The 22,500-nt window shown below is 42.5% G+C and overlaps 1 protein-coding gene across 5 annotated transcripts in view; it reads right to left on the reverse strand.

Annotated features, from left to right (window-relative positions):
• The window catches only part of LOC129861467 (zinc finger protein 512B-like), a 54,780-nt gene extending 39,465 nt beyond the window's left edge, over positions 1–15,315 (reverse strand). For 2 of the 5 annotated variants that reach the window (XM_055932843.1, XM_055932842.1), the window contains exons 1-2: positions 14,017–15,311; positions 9,345–9,478 (exon numbers count right to left, since the gene is read on the reverse strand). In XM_055932843.1, the coding sequence (XP_055788818.1) occupies positions 9,345–9,477 (133 nt within the window). In that variant the 5' untranslated portion in view covers position 9,478; positions 14,017–15,311. Of the gene's footprint in view, positions 1–9,344; positions 9,479–14,016 lie in introns of all 5 variants that reach the window. The other 3 variants (XM_055932839.1, XM_055932841.1, XM_055932840.1) reach the window with 3 other exon arrangements.
• Between the last annotated feature and the right edge of the window lie 7,185 nt (positions 15,316–22,500).

Here is a 22,500-nt window from a genome sequence, read left to right on the forward strand (position 1 = left end):
CACCAGACAGAGAATCCCACAACAATTCAATTTCTCCCTCAAAACAAACATTACTAATCTATAACTCCTATCGATTTTGTGTTTTCACCACTGAGAGAGTTTAAAGGGGTGGACATCGACAGAGAGGAGAAAGGCTTTGGGACAGATGAGAGAGAGGGAGGGTAGAAAGAGAGAAGAAGAGATAAAAGAGAGAGAGAGAAAGTGAGAGAGATTCTATAAAGAGATGCTCAGTCAGCAGATGGAGTCTGTGTGGTGGGTTGGAGACTAGGGTCTACATTGTTGGTAGCCTGACATCTAAGAACCGCAGGTACAGACACGCACACACACACACACACACACACACACACACACACACACACACACACACACACACACACACACACACACACACACACACACACACACACACACACACACACACACACACACGAGTGCACACTCAAACAAACAAGCAGCCAATGCTCAGAGAACAAAAAGCCCTCCATCCTATGTCACTGGTGAACTGCCACCCCACAACACCAGCATCCCACCACACCAACAGGCAGCAGACCAACAGGCAGCAGACCAACAGACACCACACCAACAGGCAGCACACCAACAGGCAGCACACCAACAGGCAGCACACCAACAGGCTGTCGCCTCCTGGGCCTAGTAGTAGGGCGACGTGGCCCCTAGACACTGATATACTGACAGTTTTGCTTTCCTGACCCTAATGGTTAAGGTTAGGATTGGGTGAGGGAAAGATGGTTATTAGATCTGTGCCTAAATGCAACTTCTATCCAATACTCAGGAGGCTCTGTTAAAATACTTTCAAAAAAGCAGGCTCTGTTAAAATACTTTCAGAAAGCAGACTCCCAGCTCCATATCTTTTGAGGTAATCCTATCATCTTCATGGTCATACAGCTCTCTCTCTAATATTTCCCGTGGTTAGAACCATACGTCCACGACTCTGGCATTTCCCGTGGTTAGAACCATACGTCCATGACTCTGGCATTTCCCGTGGTTAGAACCATACGTCCACGACTCTGGCATTTCCCGTAGTTAGAACCATACGTCCACGACTCTGGCATTTCCCGTGGTTAGAACCATACGTCCATGACTCTGGCATTTCCCGTGGTTAGAACCATACGTCCATGACTCTGGCATTTCCCGTGGTTAGAACCATACGTCCACGACTCTGGCATTTCCCGTAGTTAGAACCATACGTCCACGACTCTGGCATTTCCCGTGGTTAGAACCATACGTCCACGACTCTGGCATTTCCCGTGGTTAGAACCATATGTCCACGACTCTGGCATTTCCCGTGGTTAGAACCATACGTCCACGACTCTGGCATTTCCCATGGTTAGAACCATATGTCCACGACTCTGGCATTTCCCGTGGTTAGAACCATACGTCCATGACTCTGGCATTTCCCGTGGTTAGAACCATACGTCCATGACTCTGGCATTTCCTGTGGTTAGAACCATAAGTCCACGACTCTGGCATGCAGGCACACACACTACACTGTTAGAATAAAGGTGCTATCTAGAACCTTAAAGGGTTCCCAGGTGAACACATTGAAGTACCCTTTAAAAAATATATTTATTTATTTATTGAAAATTCGAAACATACAATATACTTGCAGTGAAGCCGCTCAACAACTACATCATACCAGTCATCCAACAAATTCCCATTCAGAGCGACACACAGAAGCATCAAGGGTCAATGCCCTGCTCAAGGGCATGTTGACCGATCTACCACCAGCCCAAAAACATGAACCCTTGCAAGACCCCCCCCACAGTTCCCCAAATAGCTGTCCCTCAACCATTCGAGACTCCTCCCACAATCCCCCCAGGAAGAACCCCCCCCAAAACAATTATTACATTCCCCAGCCCCCAATGCACCAACAACCAAGAGAATGAACTGAAGAGAAAAAAGGAAAAGACAGAAGAAAACAAAGGACATCAAGGACAACTAAAATCATAACAGCAATGTCAACTGTATATGTTTGTTTGCATGTCTGGCACTATTACACGTATGTGTGTGTTCTTGTTTGAATGAGAGTGTGTGTATATGCATGTGTACAAACACCTGCACGGCATCAGCCTCAGTACCCTTTTTGGTTCCAGGTAGAAACCTTTTGGTTCCAAGTAGAACCCTTTTGGGTTCTATGTACAACCCTTCCCACAGAAAGTTCTACATGGAACCCAGCAAAATTATACTTGAGTAAAAGTCTAAAAGTATTTTGTTTAAAATTTACTTAAGTATAAAAAGTAAAAGTATAAATAATTTCAAATTCCTTATATTATATAAACCAGATGGCATCATTTTATAAAAAAAATATATATATTTACGGAAATCCATGGGCACACTCCAACATTCAGACATCATTTACAAACTTAGCATGTGTGTTTAGTGAGTCCGCCAGATTAGAGGCAGTAGGGATGACCAGGGATGTTCTCTGTTTAGTGAGTCTGCCAGATCAGAGGCAGTAGGGATGACCAGGGATGTTCTCTGTTTAGTGAGTCTGCCAGATCAGAGGCAGTAGGGATGACCAGGGATGTTCTCTGTTTAGTGAGTCTGCCAGATCAGAGGCAGTAGGGATTACTAGGGATGTTCGGTTGATAAGTGCGTGATTTTGACTATTTTCATGTCCTGCTAAGCATTCAAAATGTAACGAGTACTTTTGGGACTCAAGGAAAATGTATGGAGTAAAAAGTGCAATATTTTCTTAAGGAATGTAGTGAAGTAAAAGTAATCAAAAATAGTAAAGATACCCCAAAAAAACTACTTAAGTAGTACTTTAAAGTATTTTTACTTAAGTACTTTACACCACTGCAAATAACCTTTTTGGAAACGTTATTTTCTAAGAGTGGAGTCTATTCCAGACAGACACCCTCTCTGGCCACATCCTGTCATGGTAGCTGTGTTTCGGGTATGGCAGAGTCACAACCCAACCACATCGCTTAATCCCTATGAGGACTACAATGTGAGGACTCCATGCTGCTTCTGTTACTGAAGGAATCCCTCTCACAGGTTTTGTATAAAAACAAGAGTAAAACCTGGAAATACATAGTATGTGTATAGAATGCCTCACACAATACTGTAATTACGACGCTATTTTCTGGTTTGTCCTAAACATTTATTTGACTGTATGTTAGGAGAACAGCCCTAATGTTGGAAACAAACATCATTATGTTAAAAGTCCCCCAACAAACACGTTTCAACCTATAGCACACACTATTTTACATACGGCAAGCTTTTAAAGGAACAAAGAGTTCGCTACACTTTGTATTTTCATTTTTGCCATGGGAAAAGTATTGCGATACTGGTATGTGACTTTATATGTGACAAGTGACTCAAAATGTTGTGTCTGGGTAGCCTGGACCCCAATTGTTCTTGTTCACTTCACAATACCAGCGCAACGGTACCTGAGAAGAGCTTGGCAACAGCCACTATTATAGCTCCAGCTGAGAGAACACCAATGGAAACACTGTTAGGAGTATTATGAGGGTCATTGAAGCCATTCTCCTCCAGACACCTGCTTAACTTTAGCTTCCTCTCCACCTGGGGACAGGGGACAAGTTCTCCTGGCTTGGCTATCTATACAGTAGAGTTCCGTAGTGTTCAATACATGAATACAGTGTTATTCTACAGTCCCATGTCCCTTGGTATTCACAGGAAATGTACAGAAACCCTGTGGTAACACTGGGTACTTTCCAGTCACCGTAAGTGAAAGAGCCAGCACACTAATAGGGCTACAATATAACCCAAACAACCACTAGCTATACGCTAACAGCAGGATAATAGCAGCAGGATGATAACAACAGGATGAAAACAGGAGGATAATAGCAGCAGGATGATAACAACAGGATGATAGCAGCAGGATGATAGCAGTAGGATGCTAACAGCTGGATGATAACAGCATGATGATAGCAGTAGGATGCTAACAGCTGGATGATAACAGCAGGATGATAGGAGCAGGATAATAGCAGCAGGATGATAGCAGCAGGATGATAGCAGCAGGATGATAGCAGTAGGATGATAGCAGTAGGATGCTAACAACAGGATGATAGCAGCAGGATGATAGCAGCAGGATGATAGCAGCAGGATGATAACAACAGGATAACAGCAGGATGATAACAGTAGGATGCTAACAGCTAGATGATAACAGCAGGATGATAGCAGCAGGATGAGAGTAGCAGGATGATAGCAGCAGGATGATAGCAGTAGGATGCTAACAGCTGGATGATAACAGCAAGATGATAGCAGCAGGATGATAGCAGTAAGATGCTAACAGCAGGATGATAGCAGCAGGATGATAACAACAGGATAACAGCAGGATGATAGCAGCAGGATGATAACAACAGGATAACAGCAGGATGATAACAGCAGGATGATAGTAGCAGGATGATAACAGCAGGATGATAACAGCAGGATGATAGCAGCAGGATGATAGTAGCAGGATGATAACAGCAGGATGATAGTAGCAGGATGATAGTAGCAGGATGATAGTAGCAGGATGATAGCAGCAGGATGATAGCAGCAGGATGCTAACAGCTGGATGATAAAAGCAGGATGAAGGCAGCAGGATGCTAACAGCAGGATGATAGTAGCAAGATGATAACAGCAGGATGATGACAGCAGGGTGATGACAGCAGGATGATAACAGCAGGATGATGACAGCAGGATGATAGTAGCAGGATGATAACAGCAGGATGATAACAGCAGGATGATAACAGCAGGATGATAGTAGCAGGATGATAGTAACAGGATGATGACAGCAGGATGCTAACAGCAGGATGATAACAGCAGGATGATGACAGCTGGGTGATAACAGCAGGATGATGACAGCAGGGTGATGACAGCAGGATGATGACAGCAGGATGATGACAGCAGGATGATAACAGCAGGATGATAACAGCAGGATGATAACAGCAGGATCATAACAGCAGGGTGATAACAGCAGGATGATGACAGCAGGATGCTAACAGCAGGATGATAGCAGCAGGATGATAGCAGCTAGATGATAACAGCAGGATGCTAGCAGCAGGATGATAGCAGCAGGATGAAGGCAGCAGGATGCTAACAGCAGGATGATAGTAGCAAGATGATAACAGCAGGATGATGACTGCAGGGTGATGACAGCAGGATGATAACAGCAGGATGATGACAGCAGGATGATAGTAGCAGGATGATAGTAACAGGATGATGACAGCAGGATGCTAACAGCAGGATGATGACAGCAGGGTGATAACAGCAGGAGGATGACAGCAGGAGGATGACAGCAGGATGATGACAGCAGGGTGATAACAGCAGGATGATAGCAGCAGGAGGATGACAGCAGGATGCTAACAGCAGGATGCTAACAGCAGGATGACAGCAGGATGATGACCGCAGGATGATAACAACAGGATGATAACAGCAGGTTGATAGGAGCAGGATGATAACAGCAGGATGATAACAGCAGGATGATAACAGCAGGATGATAGCAGCAAGATGATAGTAGCAGGATGATAGTAGCAGGATGATTACAGCAGGATGATAGCAGCAGGATGATAGCAGCAGGGTGATGACAGCAGGGTGATGACAGCAGGATGATAACAGCAGGATGATAACAGCAGGATGATAACAGCAGGATGATGACAGCAGGATGATAACAGCAGGATGATAACAGCAGGATGATAGTAGCAGGATGATGACAGCAGGATGATGACAGCAGGATGCTAACAGCAGGATGCTAACAGCAGGATGATGACAGCAGGGTGATAGTAGCAGGATGATAACAACAGGATGATAGTAGCAGGATGATAACAGCAGGATGATAGCAGCAGGATGATAATAGCAGGATGATAACAGCAGAATGATGACAGCATGATGATAGCAGTAGGATTATAACAGCAGGAAGATAACAGCAGGATGCTAACAGCAGGATGATGACAGCAGGGTGATGACAGCAGGGTGATGACAGCAGGATGATAGTAGCAGGATGATAACAGCAGGATGAATGCAGCAGGATGATAACAGCAGGATGATGACAGCAGGATGATAACAGCAGGATGAAAGTAGCAGAATGCTAACAGCAGGATGATAACAGCAGGATGATAGCAGCAGGATGATAGTATCAGGATGATGACAGCAGGATGCTAACAGCAGGATGCTAACAGCAGGATGCTAACAGCAGGATGATAGTAGCAGGATGATGACAGTAGGATGATAATAGCAGGATGATGACAGCAGGATGATAACAGCAGGATGATAACAGCAGGATGCTAACATCAGGATGATAGCAGCAGGATGATAGCAGCAGGATGATGACAGCAGGATGCTAACAGCAGGGTGATAGTATCAGGATGATGACAGCAGGATGCTAACAGCAGGATGCTAACAGCAGGATGCTAACAGCAGGATGATAGTAGCAGGATGATGACAGTAGGATGATAATAGCAGGATGATGACAGCAGGATGATAACAGCAGGATGATAGTAGCAGGTTGCTAGCAGCAGGATGAAAGCAGCAGGAAGATGACAGCAGGGTGATAGTAACAGGTTGCTAGCAGCAGGATGAAAGCAGTAGGAGGATGACAGCAGGATGCTAACAGCATGATGCTAGCAGGAGGATGATAACACAGGCCACATGATGGAATAGCATTGTCATTACTCACTAGTGAACCACAGCCAAGTAAGTTTGCTTCCTCCCTGACAGGACCACAATGAAAATGTAATGACCCTAACTTTTCTTTCTGTTTTTACCCTTGCCTGTTTGGAAGGAATGTATTGTTATGTAATGTAATGTCCTATCCTATCTGAGAGGTAATCCACTACCTCAAAGAGTTATGGCTATACGTGTATTTTCTACGTTAAAATACCTAAACAAACCAAATCTCACATGTGTTGCTAGCCCCCACCCCTTCTCTTTCCCTCCCTCCCTCTTTCCCTGTCTTTCCTGTTCTGGCTCTGATTCCCAGTGCTGTGGAGAACCCGTGGCGGGACAGGGTAACAACTTATCACACGAATCTGACTGATTTATAAGCAGCTGTTTATGGGCAATAAAGACAGGAATGTAAAAACCACTGCACACTGAGTACTGGGAACACTCTGGGTATCCATCAGTCAGCTGGTGTGTTAGTTACCATTGGTCCAGCCAGAGGAAGTTAAACATTAACTAAACAGTCACAGGAGGGTCAGAGAAAACAGAGCTTAAACATTAACTGACCAGTCACATGAAGGTCAGAGGAAGAGAGCAGTGCATAAAACATGACGAGGGCCAGGACAATTACCTGACCATGTGACTTGACCAAGGAAAGCTGTGGGAACCTATTCTAAACCACAACAAGTGCCCAGAGGTATCCCTGGGCAGGTGACGTGCTACACACAGAATAAAGAAAATACACTTTGGTTGACTCAATAAAGCATTTTGCCTTATCATGATGATGTGGCCGGTGACACTTTGCTTCTCGAAAGTCAAATATCTTGAAAACTTGACTACTGACATGCAAAACAATTCGGAAACGTATCAACAGTGGACGAATGAAAAAAGAAAGACCAAAAGGTAGTTAAGTGGATTTTGCCTTTAAGCAACAGACATCCTCATTAGTATTCACCGCTTATTGTGGTCTACGTTATATTTCCATATTATCTTAGATTCAAATGTTATGCGACCGAATGGGGGAGGTAGGGACAAACAGCCTCATTATCATGACACACACACCATCTTTAACAAACACACACACACACACACACACACACACACACACACACCTATTTCCCCTCTTCTTTCCTAAGGTGACAAACCTGTCTTGCAAAATTAGCCCTTCCACTCTGCCAAATAGCAGTCTGACTTAAAGGAAAGATTCACCCATTTCGAATGTTAAATAGTTTCTGTGCATCTGTGAGTTCTATCGATTCCCGGTGTCATTTCATGTTTTCATGTGTATCTGAGTTATTGCTGTTCAAGCAGGCCAGTATGATTGGGCCGGTATGATGCAGCACCGTGATAAAGTCACTCTCACTACATTAAACATATCATGTCAGGTTTAAACACCGGTCTCTGTCATAATGCGGGAGGTTGTATTCTCCTGAATGAGGCTTGAGAAACGTTTAACAGAGGGTCCACCACATTTCTCCTATTTCTTTTCCTCTTTAGTCCAGGGTACATTGCATGGAGCTGTTGCATGGCCGTTACGAATGGCAGACTCCACTCTGCAAAGCACATCGATCTGCAGGTTGAACATGGTGAGATTGTAGACTCCTAAATTGAGAGTGCAGTTTGTTTAAGCTAATTTACAGCTAATTAGCTACTTCACATGCTAATATTAACTTTGGTATTATTGTGTGTAGCTACCTAGCTAGCTAGACAGCCTGCCAATAGAGAGAGCATTGCATTGTGAATTTTGAAGTCGACTTGAGCTGCAACAGATTTCCACAACAATATTACTGTTATTTAACACGGTAAATTATAGGAGTTTGTGGTTTTGAGTGGATTTTTCCTTTAATGAGGAGTATGCTCACACACACACACGACGGCTAAAATATTCACATTCACTGTACATAGCTGAATATCGATGGCTAAAACATTCACATTCACTGTACATAGCTGAATATTAACAGGAAAATGTAATATTCAGGGGATGTCCAGGAGTCTAAAGCTGCTGGGCTCTCATTGGTCAGGCCTGAGACTCTGTCATATTAGACAAGGCATAGTTTTCCAAGTATATCTTGTAGTTTCAACAAAGTCATCATGATCTTCTGCTTAATTGGATTGGAATTAGACTTGCTTGCTATCCAGATGGCTTGAATTTGTACTCATGTCAATTATTACAAGCTTGGACAGCTTGTTAGTATGTCTGGATGGGTTACTGACTGACAGAGAGAACAGATAGAACCAAAATGTTGAGACTTGCCGTAGCTTCACTTGTGGTCAACGACTGTATAACTTTATTAGTACTGCTTATGAATTACGATGATTAACATGTTAGAAAACAGTCAAAGCAACAATGTGTCACGAGGGAAGAGAACACCCTGAAAATCTTCAGCAGGACTGTTTCAGACATCTATTTCTTTGACCTTTATTGAACTAGGCAAGTCAGTTAAGAACACATTCTTATTGATAATGACGGCCTACCCCGGCCAAACCTGGACGGCGCTGGGAAAATTGTGCGCCACCTAATGGGACTCATAATCACAGCCGGTTGTGATACAGCCTGGATTCGAACCATGGTGTCTGTAGTGACACCTCAAGCACTGAGATGCAGTGCCTTAGACCGCTGCGCCACTCGGGAGCCTATGATAGCTGTGCTGAAACAAAGCCCACACACAGTGACCGTCCGTGGTCAAAACATGGTCAGTCTAGTGGTCACTCACTCTGTTTGTTGCTCTCTGGGCCTGTAGCTGTGGTCCTGGCAGCCTCCTGGGGGTGGGCCTGTTTGGGGGGACGACCTCTTGAAGCCCCCCCTGATGACAGCTTCCCCAGCCGGGGGCTACTGGGGGTCTCCATGCTTTGGAGGGGGCACACAAAGAAAAGGAGGTTCAAATAGAGGTACAGTGATGAGGATTATGTTCCAGCCAGACACACATCCATGGTCATCTGTAGTTGACTAGATGTACACACTCTGTAATCACAGTGTCATAGTTATGATATTAAGGTTCATAAACTTTGTAGTCTAACTTGCAAACTGGTCAATATTAGATACACAACAAATGTAGCGAAAATGTAATGACTAAAAGTACTGTCTTTTTTGGCAATTCTCTCTCAACAAACAGTAAAATGACTTTCCCAGCCCTGATAGTGGTATTTCAGGTTCTCCAGACTGAGGCAAAGCCATCGTATACAGTGTACTGAGAGAATGACCTTCCATGTTTCATTAGAAAATCTATCCTTTCAGTTCCGTATGAACTGAACTCCATGGTCAACCACTTAGAGTGAGGGAGTGTAGCAACACAGAGGCAATGTAGCATCATGGAGAGAGAGAGACAGACAGAGAGAGAGAGAGAGAGAGAGAGAGAGAGAGAGAGAGAGAGAGAGAGAGACAGAGAGACAGAGAGACAGAGAGACAGAGAGACAGAGAGACAGAGAGACAGAGAGAGAGACAGAGAGAGAGACAGAGAGAGACAGAGAGAGACAGAGAGAGACAGAGAGAGACAGAGAGAGACAGAGAGAGAGACAGAGAGAGACAGAGAGAGACAGAGAGAGAGACAGAGAGAGAGACAGAGAGAGAGACAGAGAGAGACAGAGAGAGAGACAGAGAGAGAGACAGAGAGAGAGACAGAGAGAGAGACAGAGAGAGAGACAGAGAGAGAGACAGAGACAGAGACAGAGACAGAGACAGAGACAGAGACAGAGACAGAGACAGAGACAGAGACAGAGACAGAGAGAGAGAGAGAGAGAGAGAGAGACAGAGACAGAGACAGAGAGAGAGAGAGAGACAGACAGACAGAGAGAGAGAGAGAGAGAGAGAGAGAGAGAGAGAGAGAGAGAGAGAGAGACAGAGAGAGAGAGAGAGAGAAAGAGACAGACAGACAGAGAGGGACAGACTACAAAGAGCTTTTGCTCATTTGCATAGTTAATTGTTTAATTACAGCATTTTAGTCAATTTCTTCATTTCCTGCACTAATGTGTTATCATGTACACACTGTGTCATGTTTCTTTTGTCTTAGTATGCCTCTATTTCAGAAAGAAAATAACTTTTCCTTGACAGAATAATTCTTCTCCTTTTGACTGTGCATTTTAGGCAGTTCTTACTTTTGCGGCTAGAGGGCGATCAGACCTTTTCTGGGGGTCTGTACTCCTGAAGTTGTTGACAGTTTTTGTGCCTGCCAGTTAGCTAGCAGTTCTCAGCTGTTAGAAGTTAATGGCTGGAAGTTTCTTACTTGAGATAAAAACTGATGATTGCCATTATTTTTTAGAGTCATTACTGAATTATTGAATGGAACAAATCAAACATTAAACAAAGTAAACAATGAATTGTAATTCATGGTAACCTCATAAAACTATTTATTTAGACCCAGCGTTTATTTGCTGAAAAGTGTGCCGTTGCCTGGCTGTTAAAAGGGACAGGCGGCTATTTGAGACTTGACATTGAATTAAAGTTTTAAGGTATATATTTACACACAAGGTTTGAATAATACTGTGAAATTGTGAAAATGATGATAATGCCCTTTTAGTGTAAGAGTCATTTGAGATGTGGGATGGAGTTTTGGCCTTCCACGATGACATCACCATGCGGTAACTTTATTAATAGACCAATAAGAAAGAGAGTTCCAAACATCTCTACCAATAACAGCAAATGTTCTGTTTGCCCCTCTACACTCAGACCCCACCCAGATACTCCTAGCAAAATTCTTGAAGCTACTTGTTTATTTTTGACCATTGTAACTTAAAATAGTCACAGTAAGTACTTAATTGTTATCCAGAAATGATTTTATATTGAGATAAAAACAGCTGCATCGGACCTTTAAGGTTAGTGGGGTGGAGCACAGCTTCACGGCTGGTCAGTATGACTAAGTTTACTTGTACAGTTCGATGCTAAACTGATTATGGCAGTAGGATGAGTACTCTGTTAATTTTAATGAGCGTAAGGTCAAAAAAAACCCTGGTTTTCTGAGCAATCTTTTGAATGATTAGGACATGTAAACAGCGTTCCAGTGGTCTATTTGATCTGTGCATGAGTCAGCATCGGTAGCACAAGCCTTTTTTATTTAACCAGGCAAGTCAGTTAAGAACAAATTCTTATTTCCAATGATGGCCTATGAACAGTGGGTTAACTGCCTTGTTCAGCGGCAGAACGACAGATTTTTACCTTGTCAGCTCCAGGATTCGATCTTGCAACCTTTCGGTCACTGGCTCAAAGCTCTAACCACTAGGCTACCAGCCACCCCTCATGTGTGAGTGAAGTGAGTAAAAAAAAACTGAAAGTATGCATTTTAGAAAGAGTTTTGACATACAAACTTTATATGTCCAAATCAAAAAGGTTTTGCAAAAATAACATGGTCACTGTGGCAGAATGTTTATTCTGATTAGTGATTTTCTGCATTTATCAAAAGTCCCATCAATAGCCTGATTTCAGATGTGCTCATGTAAACAGGATTATTAGGGAAATCGTTCTTTCACAACATGTAAGATGTTTAAACAAACTATTGTATTAATCTGACTCTCCACAATAATCATATTATTGTGTGCATGTCATGTCGATCTGGGTCATCTTCACTCCACAACACACTGCCTAATGGCTGACAGTGGCTACTAGCTAGTTATGCTAAGTAGGATTGATTACAGTTAGACCTACCATCATGCTTTCTCTTGGCGTAGTATGCGTACATTTATGTCATTCCCCTAATGAATTACTACAGTACACAAAGGTCCCTCATTTCGGTGGCTCGTGTTATACACTTTTAACTTCACCTTGTATGGTGGTGTGGGTGGTTTCAGAGAGATGTGTTGTATGTCCCTTTCAAAATGGATCATCACAAAAAACATCTACTTGTGAGACTGGTGTGTATAATTATACTACACATAGACGCAGACATGCCAGCCAAGTCACCCGTGATACAAGTCAATATTCCACGTCCATCCATGTCTAAGGACGTCGGGAGATGACAGCCACTAGGGGCAACAGTGGACGGGGATGGAGGATGGGTATAAGCATCTGTCTCTGATTCCAAAGGTTTCAAGTTTGAATCTAGCGACAAAGATGTTGGTTTTAGACCTATCCCAAACCTTAACCCTTACCTTAACCATTCAGTTAATGCCTAACTTTAAGATTTTGGAGTTAATGCCTAAACTTAACCCTAGCCTTAAAAATTTGGAGTTAATGTCTAAACTTAACCTTAAACACTTTGAACATTGACGTTTGAGCATCATGGATGAACATCTAATTCTGATGTGAGACTGTGAGAGCTAGTTGGACATGCACACACACACGCCCTGGACCATGTGTATTACAAGGCAAGGGAGGTATATTGCTCAACCCAGGTTTAAATTCTTCCTCTGTAAAGATATGGGTAGATCCATATTGCTAGAGAAGCAGGGATGAAGGTGTGATACAAGATTCGTAAAATAGGCCAGAGCGCCAGACAGACATGAAGCACATTCACTGTACTAAGATATACATCCAGTATGTCAGTGGAGGCTGCTGAGGGGTGGAAGTCTCATTATAATGGCTGGAAGGGAGTCATCGGAATGGTACAAAAAAACACATAAAAGACGTTGTTTCCATGTGGTTGATACCATTTCCTTGACTCCATTCCAGCCATTATTATGAGCCGTCCTCTACTGATATATGTCCACTGTCTATTGTGTCCCTATTGTGACTTGCCCTCATTGTCATGTCTATAACACTGTTGACACTAAAACAAATTCATTTTTATTCTTTTGCTGATTGATGTACCATGGTTGATTTCTGATTTGCAATACAGTATTTAATTCAACTAAATGTTATTCTATATTCACAGTAGCTTACTATACACCCAGAGCAGTGAACGCACAACTTACACACACAGTCAAGGCACTGTTAGGACTGCCAGGGAGATAAGCCACACACACACACACACAGGTTCTGAGTTAAGTAAGACCACTTTATTACTGTCATACTACAAGACTGTTCCTGCTACATTACAGCTATTGGCTATTATCCCGCTACTTTAGCAGTATGACATACATTTGATAGTCTACTAACCTAGTCCTGACAGTTATAAGTCAGTGCATCATACAGCTGGCTGAAACCAAAGCAGAACCCCAGAAACAGCTGCAAAGTGAAAGAGAGGAGGTATTTTGGGAATTGAACACTTCCACACAAAACCACTTTGATGTTTGAAGGCTGCACAGACACATTGCCCTATTCACCTCCTAGGTCAAATAGGCTGCAACAGCAGTTTGACTTGCTTCTGTCTCCTCTACTTGAAGATGGTTACATTGCAGCAACATTGTTTGTGGACTGTTTCGATTGATACATTGGTGCATTCGAATGCTGCTGGCTACAATGTGTACAGTTCCGTTGATTAATAATAGGGACCTGGGCTTCTAGAAGGCCACACCTACCTCCAATGTCGGGAGTCACCCAACACGAGCAGCCGGGTGGCCCGGGTCACCCACGTGGGGGTCAGGCGGTAGGGCTACACCTCGCGCGGTATATGCGCCTTTCCCGGTTTTACATGGCCATCACACCTGCTGTTCCAAGCGGGTCTGGTCGGGGGCTTCGATGGAGACGGACTGACAGTCGTCACGGTCGTTAGCCACGCGCCTAGTCCCCGTTTTGAATCCGAGGAAAGATGAGGGGAGATGAAGAAGATGAGGAAGAGGGAGGAGGAGGGGGGGAAAGGAGATGCCAATTAAAATCCTAAAGACGTTCACCTTATTTCCAGACTCCACTTTTCCCCCTTTCGTGCATTAATATGGCAACTACGAGGCACTTCTTTAATCTCAATCGTCTCGTTGGAAAACTCAAGAAATATGAATATCCGGAAACACGCATGAAAGATAGAGACGTCTCCGACTCCTTGAAGAAAACATTAAAATACAAGAAGGTTTTATATAGGCAGTGAAGCAAAATGGCGACTTTAATATGAAGGAGGAGTAAAAAAAAAAATCCTTGCAATGGCTGGAGCTAAAGGGAGTCACAAAAATATGTTTAGTGCAGTAATTTTCAACAGCTGCAAGCGAGTTGGTTAGAGTAAAAGAAAATGAACCAGAGGAAAAAAGGAATTAAAAGATTCGACCTCGGTCGCTTTCGGTGCAGTCTGCGGTTCCTTACCTCGGGATTATTTCGGGGTTTTATACGGAAATTATCTTCGCGGCCGTGTACAGTAATAGGCTACAGTAATGTGTGTTGAGTCATGCGCGTATCCACTCTTCCTTTGACAGCTGCAACTACAGTCTTCTGGCAACTTGCAAACTCTCGCGTTATTATTATTTTTATCGCGCAAATAATATTCGGGATTTATGCCTAATAAACACGATTTTGTATCGATACCAAACTGACGGTTTGATGCGGCTCATCCGACGTAACGCCGTGCGGTCATGACGAAAAAGGGTTAGGATAAATTAAAACCAGCCTCACTAAACGTTTTAATCTGGTAATGTTAGGCTACTAAATTATCATTCTGCCTTTATCGTTAATATTCAGGTAGTCAACTGCGCACAGCCTTAGATTGTCAATTGTCGTTGTGCTGTTTCGTCGGTATCATGCCAGTCCATGGCAATCCAAAAAATAGTCCACTCGTAGGCTATAGCAATCGAAACTTGCATAGTGACGCTGGGGCAGAGTAGAATCGGCTATAGGCTACCTATTCTGCTCTATCAGAAACGGATCAATCGATTTAATATGGGATGTTAAATAGGTTGTTCGATGATGTAGACTGTTATGGTTGGGCATTGCTGATTTGTCATTTTATTCCAACACAGTGAAGGCTAATGCAATTTCGAAGGTCACTTGCTGTTAAAGTTTCTCTTATTTTGCCCACTAATGAATTATTATTATTGCTATTACTAAATCAGCAAGCTTCTGCAAGAGCAGCTAAATGTTCCCCATTATACTCTGATATGATATGTATAACACGTGGCCCTCACTCATGCAGCCACTGAATCATAGCCACTTACAGTGGGCTCACACAACCAGAGGAGACTCTCTCAGATGTGATTGGTGCCAGTCAGCATGACCTAATATTTCTTATAAGTGGAAATCATCAGAAACAATGACGTAACCATGTACACTGGCTGTTTCCCTAAACCCCCAGAAGAGGGCAGGGTTTACTCATTTTAGGGCCTGGCAACGTCAGAGCCCAAGCAGGGTACAGTATATAAAATGTATCCTTCCTTTCGACCTCTCTGAAGTAGTTACTGATGAGACATGACTGGACAGTGAAAGCTATATGCCCTTGCTTTCACTTGTCCAATTACATTAGATCAGTTATGTTAGGCCTACGTCAAGGAGCGAATAATTAAGGATGCCGTTTTAATTTCTTTAATCACATTCCTTCTCTAAATATATATATATATATATATATATGTTAATTTCTTCTCTGTTTCTCTTCGGCTGCGTTTAGACAGACAGCTCAATTCAGATATTATTTTTTAAACTAATTGGTCTTTTGTGAAAAGATTTGATGTTATTGGTCAAATGATCAATTAGTGGAAAAATATTATCAGAATTTGGCTGCCTGTGTGAATGCAGCCTTCCTCTCAACTGATTAGAAATGGTTTGTAGAGGGCAAGATAACATGACCAAAACCTGCCGACCTTTGCAGTTGCACCTGCCATTCATCCATTGCAGTTGCATTAGAGCTTTACAGTGGGGGGCTACGTTCAATTTCTACCAGATTCTCTAATTTGCTCCAAGATGATTATTTACATTTTTTTTATCTACCCCTCACACGAAATGTTCATACATTAGATATCCAGTAGATGGGAGTGTTGCCTCACTACTGGGTCCTGTAAGACTGTAATATAGTCGGCTACATTGTCATATGACCACTGGAGAACATGTGTCCTTGTTGATGGCTGTCCACTGAGTAGGCCTAGTCGCCAGTCACTGAAAATACCCTGGTACCTAGTTTTTAAATACTGTTTCAAAGTGCTGGGGTAGGATCTCGGTTTGCAGCTTGAGATAAACACATTGATGGTGTTTTCCATTAGAATATAGCAGAGAAGACAAAAAAAAGTACCTAATCTTTGGGGATTGAAGTGGCAAAAAAATGACCCCAGATGAGTATATCCCACAGACACATTAGGAGAAATCCGCAGGACTCAATCTCAAATAAATGGGGAGGGTTGACCCTGCCCATCAATCTTCTTCCTCTCTTACAAAATATTAGACCACAGGTTGATGGCAGTCAATAAATTCCTCGGAGCAACAGTACTATCCCAGTGTATGGAGCTACGTCCTACTGTGCCCCTGCTCTGTTTTAATGTAACCTAACTGAATGGTTATTGCAGGATCCTGGTTGACAGACCATAAATCCCTTACAGTGATTTACTCCTCTCTTTCTCTGCTGAGCAGGCACAAGCCTGGTTACTAGCTAATAAAAGCTGTCAGGTGGACAACCTGTACTACCATTGGCAACTAGAGGGGAACTGTGTTCTACTCTGCATGTGGCGTCAATCAATGAGGTTTCAAATGGATAATCTGTCCTTCTGTGTGACAGAGGCAGAAAGAGGAGTGAGAACGTGTTGTGGGATTAAAGAATAGCAACCATGATTTAGAAGCCACTGTTTAAGAAACACAGACCTCCAAACCTCTTTGGGCATCACTAAGCTCATTTATATCTGAGGAGAGAGAGAGAGAGAAATAAGAAAGGATGGAATAAGAAAGAGAGATAGGGAGAGAAAAGAACACATAAACTGAGGTTATAAACACTTAGAGGCCTCTCTCCCTAACTGCCTGCTCCACAGCTATACAGTCTATCACCTCTACCTATCCACCCATAATGAGATGTCACATAGCTGACAGGACCTGTTTACCATAGAACCATCCATATGATAATGATTTACATGTAATTAGGCAGGGAGATGCTTGGTATCACCCAGTAATTGTCTCCCAGCAGTAAGCCAGACAGTCAGCGAGGCAGGATGGTGACAGGAGAAACTGCTCAGTATTCACTAACATGACTCAGCCACTGAGTGACAGGTGGGGGCGCAGGTGCAAGGTGCCAGACACGCTTCGTTTGGACAGGTGTGACGTCCTCTCTCCCTTTCCATCTCTGATTTCTCCTCTCTCCCTCCCTCACTTCCTCTGTTTCTCATTTAAATGTTTCTGTCCATCCTGTTTTCTCTCTTTTCATCTCCATCTATTCCAATCCTTGTGTATATCTCTCTATTCTATCCATTTGTCCTCTACCACTCTCTCCTTCTCTTTTCTGTGTAAACATCTCTCCCTAGGGCACCAGACAACAGAACAGGTGCAGAAGAAGGAATAGAGAGACCTCACCAGACTGTTACCAGAGAAAGGAGAAGTGAAAATACAGGAATATTAAATAATGGCCATCTAATTGTTTGTCCTAGCCAACTGCCCCAACTTTCTTCAATAATGGTCTATATCACAATAGACAGTGTGAAGCCAGTTGCAGAGAAAGAGAAAAACAGAGAGGAAGATAGAGGGAGAGGAAGATCAAGGAAGATAAAGGGAGCGGCAGATAGAGGGAGATAAGGAGAGACAGATCTACAAAGGTAGAGAGAGGCAGAGAGAGGGAGATAAGGAGAGACAGATCTACAAAGGTAGAGAGAGGCAGATAGAGGGAGATAATGAGAGACAGATCTACAAAGGTAGAGAGAGGCAGATAGAGGGAGATAAGGAGAGACAGATCTACAAAGGTAGAGAGAGGCAGAGAGAGAAACACAGAGGCAGAGCAAGAGTGAGAGAGAGTTAAAAGAGAGCGAGAGAGTTAAAAGATAGAGTTAGAAGCGAGAGTTAGAAGAGATATAGTTAAAAGAGAGAGAGTAAGAGGAGATAGAAGGAGTTAAGAGAGAGTTGAGAGAGTTAAGAGAGAGACTTAGAAGAGATAGTGTTAAAAGAGAGAGAGTTAAATGAGAGCGAGAGAGAGTTGAGAGAGAGAGTTAGAAGAGAGTGAGAGTTAAAGAGAGAGTTAGAAAAGATAAGAGTTAAAATATTGAGTTGAGAGAGAGTTAAAAGAGAGAGTTAGAAGGAGAGTTAAAAGAGATAGAGTTAAAAGAGAGAGTTAGAAGGAGAGTTAAAAGAGATAAGTTAAAAGAGAGAGTTAGAAGGAGAGTTAAAAGAGGGAGTTAGAAGAGAGAGTTAGAAGGAGAGTTAAAAGAGAGAGTTAGAAGGAGAGTTAAAAGAGATAAGAGTTAAAAGAGAGAGTTAAAAGAGAGAGTTAGAAGGAGAGTTAGAAGAGAGAGTTAGAAGGAGAGTTAAAAGAGAGAGTTAGAAGGAGAGTTAAAAGAGAGAGTAAGAAGAGAAACAGTTAAGAGAGAGAGTTTAAAAAAGAGAGTTAGAAGAGTTAATAGAGAGAGTTAAAAGAAATAATAGTTAAAAAAGAGAACTAAGAGAGAGAGTAAGAAGAGAAACAGTTAAAAGAGAGCGAGTTAAGAGAGATAGAGTTAAAAGAGAGAGAGTTAAGAGAGATAGAGTTAAAAGAGAGAGAGTTAAGAGAGATAGAGTTAAAAGAGAGAGATTTAAGAGAGATAGAGTTAAAAGAGAGAGAGTGTTAATAACACAACTCAGGAGTATTTATTCTCTCGGTGCCCTGTCTCTCCAGCAGAAACAACAGTTTAATAAAACAACTCAGGAGTATTTATTCTCTCAGGGCCCTGTCTCTCCAGCAGAAACAACAGTTTAATAAAACAACTCAGGAGTATTTATTCTCTCAGGGCCCTGTCTCTCCAGCAGAAACAACAGTTTAATAAAACAACTCAGGAGTATTTATTCTCTCAGGGCCCTGTCTCTCCAGCAGAAACAACAGTTTAATAAAACAACTCAGGAGTATTTATTCTCTCAGGGCCCTGTCTCTCCAGCAGAAACTACAGTTTAATAAAACAACTCAGGAGTATTTATTCTCTCAGTGCCCTGTCTCTCCAGCAGAAACAACAGTTTAATAAAACAACTCAGGAGTATTTATTCTCTCAGGGCCCTGTCTCTCCAGCAGAAACTACAGTTTAATAAAACAACTCAGGAGTATTTATTCTCTCAGTGCCCTGTCTCTCCAGCAGAAACAACAGTTTAATAAAACAACTCAGGAGTATTTATTCTCTCAGTGCCCTGTCTCTCCAGCAGAAACAACAGTTTAATAAAACAACTCAGGAGTATTTATTCTCTCAGTGCCCTGTCTCTCCAGCAGAAACAACAGTTTAATAACACAACTCAGGAGTATTTATTCTCTCAGTGCCCTGTCTCTCCAGCAGAAACTACAGTTTAATAACACAACTCAGGAGTATTTATTCTCTCAGTGCCCTGTCTCTCCAACAGAAACTACAGTTTAATAAAACAACTCAGGAGTATTTATTCTCTCAGTGCCCTGTCTCTCCAGCAGAAACTACAGTTTAATAAAACAACTCAGGAGTATTTATTCTCTCAGTGCCCTGTCTCTCCAGCAGAAACTACAGTTTAATAACACAACTCAGGAGTATTTATTCTCTACGTGCCCTGTCTCTCCAGCAGAAACAACAGTTTAATAAAACAACTCAGGAGTATTTATTCTCTCAGTGCCCTGTCTCTCCAGCAGAAACTACAGTTTAATAAAACAACTCAGGAGTATTTATTCTCTCAGTGCCCTGTCTCTCCAACAGAAACTACAGTTTAATAAAACAACTCAGGAGTATTTATTCTCTCAGTGCCCTGTCTCTCCAGCAGAAACTACAGTTTAATAAAACAACTCAGGAATATTTATTCTCTCAGTGCCCTGTCTCTCCAGCAGAAACAACAGTTTAATAAAACAACTCAGGAGTATTTATTCTCTACGTGCCCTGTCTCTCCAGCAGAAACTACAGTTTAATAAAACAACTCAGGAGTATTTATTCTCTCAGTGCCCTGTCTCTCCAGCAGAAACAACAGTTTAATAACACAATTTAGAAGTATTTACTCTCTACGTGCCCTGTCTCTCCAGCAGAAACTACAGTTTAATAACACAATTTAGAAGTATTTATTCTCTCAGTGCCCTGTCTCTCCAGCAGAAACAACAGTTTAATAACACAATTTAGAAGTATTTATTCTCTACGTGCCCTGTCTCTCCAGCAGAAACGACAGTTTAATAACACAATTTAGAAGTATTTACTCTCTACGTGCCCTGTCTCTCCAGCAGAAACAACAGTAGGATTAGCCCTTTTTCCCCCAATTTTCACCTAAAATGACCTACCCAAATCTAACTGCCTGTAGCTCAGGACCTGAAGCAAGGATATGCATATTCTTGATACCATTTGAAAGGAAACACTTTGAAGTTTGGGGAAATGTGAAATTAATATAGGAGAATATAACACATTAGATCTGGTAAAAGATAATGCAAAAAAAAAAAATGCATTTTGTTGGTATTTTTTTGTACCATCAACTCTGAAATGCAAGAGAAAGGCCATAATGTATTATTCCAGTTACAATTTAGATGTTGGCCACTAAATGGCAGCAGTGTATGTGCACAATTTTACACTGATCCAATGAACCATTGCATTTCTGTTCAAAATTTTGTTTCAAGACTCCCCAAATGTGCCTAATTGATTTCTGAATACATTTTCAAGTTCATAACGGTGCACTCTCCTCAAACAATAACATGGTATTCTTTCACTGTAATAGCTACTGTAAATTGGACAGTGCAGTTAGATTAACAAGAATTTAAGCTTTCTGCCCATATCAGAAATGTCTATGTCCTGGGAAATGTTCTTGTTACTTACAACCTCGTGCTAATCGCATTAGCCTACGTTAGCTCAACTGTCCCGCGGGGGACCCACCGATTCTTTAGTTAAAAGAGAGAGTGTAGAAAGTGTAGAAGGTAGAGAGGTTAGGAGGCAGAGCCCTGCGGTCACGACCAGAGCAGTTTATCTGAGAGTGCTGTTGTGGTTGAGGGAAGAGGACTGCTGAAGTGAATCTGTTTCGCTCTGCTTCAACAAAAGCAGGACTGCACTCAATCGAGGTCGGGCCTGGGGAGAAGAGAGAGGGATGTGTGAGTGTGTGTTTGATGGAGAACAAGGACCAGGGAGAGATTAGAACAGCGCATAGTGACACAAATATCACTGAGGGGGAGAGTATTAATTAACCAGCTTCCCTGCACCAATCCCTAACACAGACAGCCACAGCTGCACCAAGAACAGAGAGAAAGTGTGTGTGTTACAGTACCTGTGATAGCATGGTGGGAGAAGGCTTCTACGTAGGTCAGGTAGTTGTGTGTTTCTTCAGCCACTTGCAGACGTCTTATTCGGTCCACAGCACCAATGGTTGAGAGAAGGTGTGTATTTGTGAAGGTATGTGTAACTGCAATTGCAATTGTGTGACTGTTATATTATGATAAGCAACATACATCTCATGAATATGCATTACTTTATTTAAAAAAGCCAAGATTCTCCATATTCCATATCTCTTCTTAACATCTGTACAGCAAGTAAATAATCCTATCTTTAAAACCCTTTCCTTAACATATCGAAAACAAACAACCACATCCTTGATCTGAAAAAGTCAACAAACAAATAATAGAAGTGTCTGTACACATCTACAAATGTATAGCAGTGTATTTACCACTTAACAGTCAAGTTCTTTCCTCATTCAGACAGTCCTTGTCAACTGAAGGGAGAGATAGAGGGAGGGGTAGAGGGAGGGGTAGAGGGAGGGATAGAGAGAGGGATAGAGAGACGGATAGGGGAAGGGATAGAGAGAGGGGTAGAGGGAGGGATAGAGAGAGGGACAGAGAGAGGGATAGGGAGGGATAGGGAGGGATAGAGAGAGGGGTAGAGGAAGGGATATAGAGGGGTAGAGGGAGGGATAGAGAGAGGGATAGAGAGAGGGACAGAGAGAGGGATAGGGAGGGATAGGGAGGGATAGGGAGGGATAGAGAGAGGGGTAGAGGAAGGGATATAGAGGGGTAGAGGGAGGGA

Source organism: Salvelinus fontinalis, chromosome 8, assembly GCF_029448725.1.
Source record: "Salvelinus fontinalis isolate EN_2023a chromosome 8, ASM2944872v1, whole genome shotgun sequence".
In the NCBI taxonomy this organism is placed as follows: Eukaryota; Metazoa; Chordata; class Actinopteri; order Salmoniformes; family Salmonidae; genus Salvelinus; species Salvelinus fontinalis.